This window comes from Ammodytes marinus, assembly GCF_949987685.1.
Source record: "Ammodytes marinus genome assembly, chromosome: 11".
In the NCBI taxonomy this organism is placed as follows: Eukaryota; Metazoa; Chordata; class Actinopteri; order Uranoscopiformes; family Ammodytidae; genus Ammodytes; species Ammodytes marinus.
Window position 1 is genome coordinate 13784100 of NC_137215.1, and position 7672 is coordinate 13791771.

Consider the following 7672-nt stretch of genomic DNA (forward strand, 5'->3'; position numbering starts at 1 on the left):
TGAGAGAGAGAGAGAGAGAGAGAAATAGAGAGAGAGAAAGATAATGTGTGTGAAATACACATACAGAAAGAGGATGAGACAGAGTGAGAGACAGACAGGGAGACAAACAGAGATAGAGAATGGGTGTGTGTGTGTGTGTGTGTGTGTGTGTGTGTGTGTGTGTGTGTGTGTGTGTGTGTGTGTGTGTGTGTGTGTGTGTGTGTGTGTGTGTGTGTGTGTGTGTGTGTGTGTGTGTGTGTGTGTGTGTGTGTGTGTTGACTATATAAATGGCTGCTCATTGGGGTGGAAGGCATGGCGGTGTGCTCTGCTCCCACCCAGGCTTTGCCTCCTGGCACTGGCAACCCTGCAAACTGCTCCCCTTGACATCGCCTTCAATAATATATGAAGTTGCTTTTTTGCCTACAGTTTGTTTGCAACGCCGCCCCACCACCACCACCACTAACCCATTCTCCCACTGCTCTCTCTCTCTTTCTCTCACAAACACACACAAACTGTCGGACACACACACATATTCTTAGAATGCACACACATTCACATAAAAATGCCCCAAAAAATCTTAAAAAATGGAAGAAGAAAAAAAAAGCACACACATCCAGCCTCATGAGAGTTGTCTGGTCGCAAAAGGACATTATATCAATGAGAAATGAATAGAGGCAATTACAATTAAATGATATGCAAATTTTACATTTTACATATTTTCTTTCCAAGAGCATTAGGTCTAGGTTAAAGTGCATATATTATTAACAAAGGCTATGACAAATCATTATTATCAGAAAACCTTCTTGAAAATGACAGCTTTTCAGATTTTGTATTAAAAACAGCCTTGTAACCATGTATTAAATTATATCCCATTACATTTTACAGGTGCATACATTCCTCAAATCAATACAAAAAAAATGTAAACCTAAATCACCCTTTATGATAAAGGGTTTATATCACAACAGAAAATAATTCCTAAATCTTCGGAATATTCAGAGATGAGAGCAGAAAGAGGCAGCTAAGTTTTTCAAATATTAAATCCAAGATGAACTGTGTTGTCTGGGGATAAGCACACACAAACACAACCAAACATGCTCAGATGTATTACAAAATGAATGCTTCAAGAACTGTAGTTTAACCAGGTTGGCGGCAAAAAACGAGACAGACAACCCTCTCTCCAAGACCAAAGGTGCGTGAGACATCTTCACACACCATGTCTGCTCTACCAATGTGTCCCTGAGCAAGGCATAAGAATACTGACCGCAAACCTCTGACCTCTCCTCCCGTTACTATAGCAGCAAGATGAAAAAACTTGATCCCTCTACAAACTAGGCCTGAATAAACCGGTCAAACTTCATTGGAACACTTGTTAAAGTTGTCGATGTGCACTTTGGCATCTATGTAAACTGTGTCCCCCTGTCATCCAATGGACTGTTAAGAAATAAAGGTGTTGTCTTACCCTGTTCACTGCTGTTGTCGCCACTATGTGATGTGTGTCCGCCGCTGGAAGGGCCCGGTGTGCCTCCGGAGCGTGTGGACGCTGTGTCATCATGATCTCTGTTCCAGGACGTCTGTTTGAAAAAGAGAGAGAGAGTGGACACAGAGTTTAATACGTTTGTCTATACGCCAACAGTTTTTTCTCCCATCATTAGATGCGTCGATTTTATTGTGTTGTGATTTTCCTTTTTTTTTTCTGGCAATATTTTATTATGTTCTTTTGAAGACATCTGTCCGCATATACTGTACAGTACAGCATGTGGAAAAGAAACACACAAAAACACACAAAGTCACACTCCAAACAAAATTCAACGTTCAGTCAACTCTCAGTCCAGTCACGCCGTATGTGTGTGTGTGTGTGTGTGTGTGTGTGTGTGTGTGTGTGTGTGTGTGTGTGTGTGTGTGTGTGTGTGAGAGAGAGAGCCCCTGCAACAATCTTTTGGATTGAGGATTATACTTGGGGCTGGATGAAGAGAAAAGGCCCGGGCGAATAGTGAGGGAACATGTTGTATTAGTTCCCAGCTTTCTGAGGCATGCAATCCACGGCTGCCTCCATTTGGCTCAAACCACTAGCAGATGAAAATACAAAACAGCTACAACTTAAGAAAGGGCCGCGGCGAGCGCCAGGGAGTGATGTCATCCAAGCAGAGCAGACCGGGCGAGTGAGAGAGCGAGAGAGAGAGAGAGAGAGAGAGAGAGAGGTAAATAACTCAAAGTATTTCTACACAAGTATAAATACTCAGGTTTGTCCAAAAATGAAAAAAAAAATGTAATGTTTTAAATGTAATTTTGGCAAGCAGAGCCAAGGCAGAGACATAACCAAATAAGCAGTTTTTTTCCCCCCACAGTCTTTTGTCAAATACAAAAGAAACAAAAGTATTGTATGACCAATCAAAGTGAGGCTGACTTCAACCTTTATATAGACAAATTAAATAGTTGAAGTATTACCAAAGAGTGGAAGTTAATTCCTTTCTCTACGACTTCAAGAAATATAACACATATACACAGGCAACTGAACAGACAAGAGAGACTAGGGAGACGTGGGTTTATATACTGTATAGTATTCTGTGTGTGTGTGTGTGTGTGTGTGTGTGTGTGTGTGTGTGTGTGTGTGTGTGTGTGTGTGTGTGTGTGTGTGTGTGTGTGTGTGTGTGTGTGTGTGTGTGTGTGTGTGTGTGTGTGTGTGTGTGTGTGTGTGTGTGTGTGTGTGTGTGTGTGTGAGGGTAAAGCACAGTCTTAGGCCAGATGAGTTTGTGGGAGCAAATAGTCCAGACACACACACACACACACACACACACACACACACACACACACTTACACAAGAAAGCAGACATCACATACATACACACACAGCAACAGACGCATTAAGTTCTCTTACACACATATATATTAATGGATTTGGTGCTTACGCATGTGCACATATATGTAGACAATATATAAACACACACACACATACTCAGTTCACACTCCCGCCCCTATACGAAGCTGCTACATATTACTGAAACTAAACCAGATGTAACCTCTTATCTCTCAGTGCCTCTGAAAAGCAACATTAGCACTGAGGACAGGAGAGAAAAGAGACTTCAAAATAGAAGGAAATGGAATCTAATGTCTTATCACACGCAGCCAGCTATCACAAACAAACACGCAACAAACAAAGCACACACACAAACACTTACGCAAGCCTGCTCTGCCGCCCGCGTGAGCCTATCTTTGCTCTGTCAAATCAAATGAAGCAGATATCAAGGGGCAATGTGGTGCTGCATCACGCTTTTAGGGCTACGTGACGAAATGAGTGATAGAAACCCACATGGAGGAAAAGAGGAGGGAGAGGAGAGAGACACTGGGGAACAACTGCTTTCAATTGGGATATTACAAGCAGCGCTGCCTCTGTGAAGGAGGATTTGGAGCAGAGTTTTAGTTTTTAAATAGACATTAATTCATGACACAGGGTTTGTTTTAAACTAAATGTACATGGAATAATGGCAGAAAAGAATATACAAGTCAGCAAATTCAACACATTTGGGGTCTATTAGAGCCCGTTTGATGTTCCTAGGCTATGAAATTATAATACAGTGCTTACATGGATGATATAATCGTTGTTTTCCAAAGTAGGCTTTGAGGCTTTGCAATAAAGAGGAAAGTTGCTGCACAAATGCTTGACTAGGATGGTGATTGGGTAGATAACTGTTGATTCTAACAGGGGTAAAATACCAAGAGGATCTTTTTTCCCTCAACTCTTTACATTTTTTTTTTCGCTGACCGTACCATGTTGAAAAATGAAACACCCGTGCATGACAGAGTAACTCCAGAGAACATCAGAAGTGAGGTAATCCAGACCACATGCTCAGCATGCAAACAGTTAACACTGGCTTTTGCCAGCTCCCCCGAAAGTGCAGCTTTTAAAAAATGAGCAGAACTTGTTTATTCAGAGCTCTGTGAAAAAGAATAGCACAGTGCCTTGGGATGTCGAACAGCAAGTATAAAAAAATTAAAAACAAGAGGCTAAGTGTGCAGAAAGGATTTGTTTTGTTTATTTTAATTTCCTTTTTGTTCTAATTCTGTAAAAAATTCCACTTGAAAATATAATTAGAAATTGGAAAGGGGAAATGGCAAACTACTGCATTAGCTGTAATTGAACAAAAGAGCGCTTTGCCTGCTGGGAGGTGGTCGCTGAGGCCCCATGGGAAAGGGGGCGGGGCTGCTACAGGGCCTGGTGGCATCTCCGCGGGGACGGGGAGTTTATTTATAATCACAGGCCGCCCTTGGACGGAACAGACCCGGCACTGATCTAACACGCAATTAATACACACACGGCTGAGATCACAAAACCCCCTCACACACACACACACACACACACACACACACACACATACAGTACACACAGGTCGCACAGTATGGGTGCTTGCACCGATGCAGTAAAACACTTTTTTGGCCACTTAGCTTGTATACACATACAATCGCACGCCCACGCACACAAACACTTTTCATCTACCTTATGCAAACACATCACAGAACCGACACTCAAAGTCCCCGGCTGACAAAGCACACGCCTTGACCACAAGGCACACAGCAACAAAAAAGCACACACACCCTGTGCCAACAAGAGTACAGAACACAATGTTGAGGTCCACCTGCAAAATGTGGGATATGTAAATTCACGAGATGAATAGATGCATAAACTCAAGGAAACATAGAGCAGGAGAGAGCTGTCCCAGTCTGCACACATAACTACACACTTGATTTATTCTATGTCCCCTTAATGAGCTTCTATGGTCTCACTCTCTCTCTCTCTCTCTCTCTCTCTCTCTCTCTTTCTATCTCTCTCTCTCGCTCTCCCCTGTGCAGGATGTAGATTAATTCAATGCTTAATTGTTTAGTAAATTCAATGTTCCACATTCTCTGCCTAGCTTTAGCTAAAGTTCTTAAATCTGCCTCGCCAAGCCAAGGGAACCCTGTTTGTGAGCTGTGTGCATACCTTTTTTTTCTTCTTTTTCTTTTTTTTTCAATACCATTTCTCTTCCCCCCACCACCCTAATTCGCCATGAAAAGATTTTCCTTGCTGGAAATTCTGATTCCGCTATGATCGGTGAGGCATTCCAATCCAATGCGTTCTCATTGTGCCGCGTCTAAGATGCGAGGGGGGGGCTTCCCTTTCTCGCTGTGCCAGGCCCCATATCATACAAGCGCTCATGCAAGAAATGTTGCCTTGCCAATTCATTTGCAATAATAAAGAAAATGGTTAGGGATGTTGTGCTTTGCCCCCCCACATACACTCCCCTCTTTCCTCACTCCGAAATATCTTTTGTGTTGATATGGATATTTACTTTCCACTGTGCCAGCGAGCGTGCGGGAATAATCATATGTGCATACTTAACGGCACAGACATAAATATCCAAATAACCCCCGACACATACACTCTCCAGTGGTGGTACATCTGAATCAAAGATGACAGTCAGGGCTACTCCATCCCCCAGAATGCTCTGGTGCATGTGTTCTCTGCGCTTGTTTTCTTTAACACCATTTTTGACCTTTGCAGCAGCACTGCTTCCTCAAGTTTGAAATCTGCGAGAAATGCCATGTGTTGCAGCAGCGAGAATGCCTGCATTCACTCTGGACACATTCTCCCACTCAGCTGAATGCTGGTAGTGAAGCTGTTAGTGAAAGGAGCTGAAAAGGCCAGCTATTGTAAACTCTTGTTTACTTTGCTTTCCACTGTGACTAGATAAAGCAGGATCTGCCTCTCTGATAACCGGCCAGGCAAGTGCTTGCCTAACTACCTCTGCTTTCTCTGCTCTCTCCACCCCTCTCCTCCCTTGGCTGCAACATTAGTGCTTCCAAAATGAAAAGAGGGGGCTGATAATGGTATGCGTGGTGCAAAAGAAAATGGGGAGTGAGAGAAAAAAAGACCCCCCCTCCCCTCCCATTTTGTTCCGCACTCCCCTTCCTCCCTAACTCTTCACAATAGACAAAGAAAGAAGAAATAACCTTATAATTGCTAAAGGGGGTGAGGGAGAAAACTGGATTTGGTCTCTTGAGTAAGTAAAGTATGCTACACTGAATAGCCGTCAGGTACTCTTCAATCGGCTTTTTAAAAAATTGTGGGTTAACCTCATAGAGACAACCAAAAGATAATTACATGTTTGAGATAATTACCAGAGCTTTCAAAGTCCATTTAGATGACACTCGCAGAAACTGACAAACTGATTTTGCTCCTCTGTGGCCTCTCCTTGCTAAAGACTCCTTGTTTACTCGCTGCGAGCTGAAATCCAAACAACAACATTAACTCCAGCGCTCTCCTCTCCACGCTATCTAACCCCAAACAAAGCACTGTTTTTTTTCTTTTCTTTTCTTCTTTTGCAGTTGTGAATGGACAGGCAGGCGTAATTTCTTAATGACATGTTTTGCTGTGGTTTCTTCATTAGCCTAGCCTAGCTTGACTCGCGGGATGTTCTCAGTGGATCCCTTGGAGACAGGCTGTTTGTGATGGTGGCCATTGTCAGAGGCTCGCAGGGGGTTAAGGGGGAGAGGAACTTTCCATTAGCTAAGTACACATGTGTTAAGCCAGGTTATTGTTTACTTAGCCAAAGAAACCACAGCAGGCCTCGGGGACAGACATGGCCGCCCATCATAAGTAACTTGAGACACAAGCCAAGAACTTTATTTGCAATTGGGATTTTGTGGCTATCACGACAGAGTATCTGTGACACAGCACGGCTCCACAGAGCAGAAGTTTCCAGCAACACTGCATGATTTAAAAAAGAACTAATAAATCAAAAAAATCAAAAACTTAGCACAAAAAACTAAAACAACATAAATACACTGTGGATGTATGAATGTATATAAGACGCTCCTGACGGGTCCTGTTCTTTGAAGTCACTCTGGCCTTGATTTGCTTTATCAGAATCACCCCTACTTGCTATTCCACCACAATAATGAAGAGGCTAAGAAACACACAAGTCACGTGGTGGCCTCTTTGTATCACTTGTTGAATCCTTAACAGCCGCCCTGCATTCACTCCCCAATGGAAAAAGGGGGAGTTCAGGGGAGGGGAGGGAGGCAGGGGGTGCAGAGGAGGGAGGAGGCGAGTGGGGGTCAAACCTCTCCCCTATTCAACTACAAAAGCTGCCATTACCGACAATCACCACAATGATTGAAAAGTTTGTGTTAAGATCAGCGGTGTGCCACTGTAGGAGAGAGGGTGAATGAAAAAAGAGAGGGAGAGAGAGAGAGAGAGCAAGCGTGAGCGCCTGTTAAGTTGGTTGTAACTGGATCCATACTTCAACGAGAAGCGAATAGATTAGCAATAGCGGTGTACTGATTAGGGAAAATAGTGGCTGACCCCGGCGGTCAGGGTTTCCATTGAGTTAGAAGGGGGGAGCAGGGGTCACTCTTTGACCGCCAGAGTTACCTAAACCAACACTGCTGGGTCTCACTGACCTGGAAACCGGCACTTGTATGGCATAACAGTGCCAATTGTTGGGAAAAGATACCGCGATAGCACAATCAAGAGTAAATTCTTAGGCAGTGACCACAACACTAAGCTCACACAGGCAGGGTTTGTTTAGCAAAAGATTGTGCGGGACATAGGAAAAACAGCAACGGATCCCAAGTGTATTGATGTTATTTCAGATTATACAGGCTATTTCACATACATTTAAAATTATTTTAATGGCAAAAAAATAATGCTTGTGCG

General features: G+C 43.3%; 1 protein-coding gene across 1 annotated transcript in view; it reads right to left on the bottom strand.

Moving 5' to 3' along the window:
* Window positions 1-7672, bottom strand: part of meis1b (Meis homeobox 1 b) — an 80554-nt gene that overhangs the window by 63271 nt on the left and 9611 nt on the right. The window contains exon 7 of the mRNA XM_080036725.1: window positions 1439-1550. Coding sequence (XP_079892851.1) covers window positions 1439-1550 — 112 coding nt within the window. The remainder of the gene's footprint in view (window positions 1-1438; window positions 1551-7672) is intronic.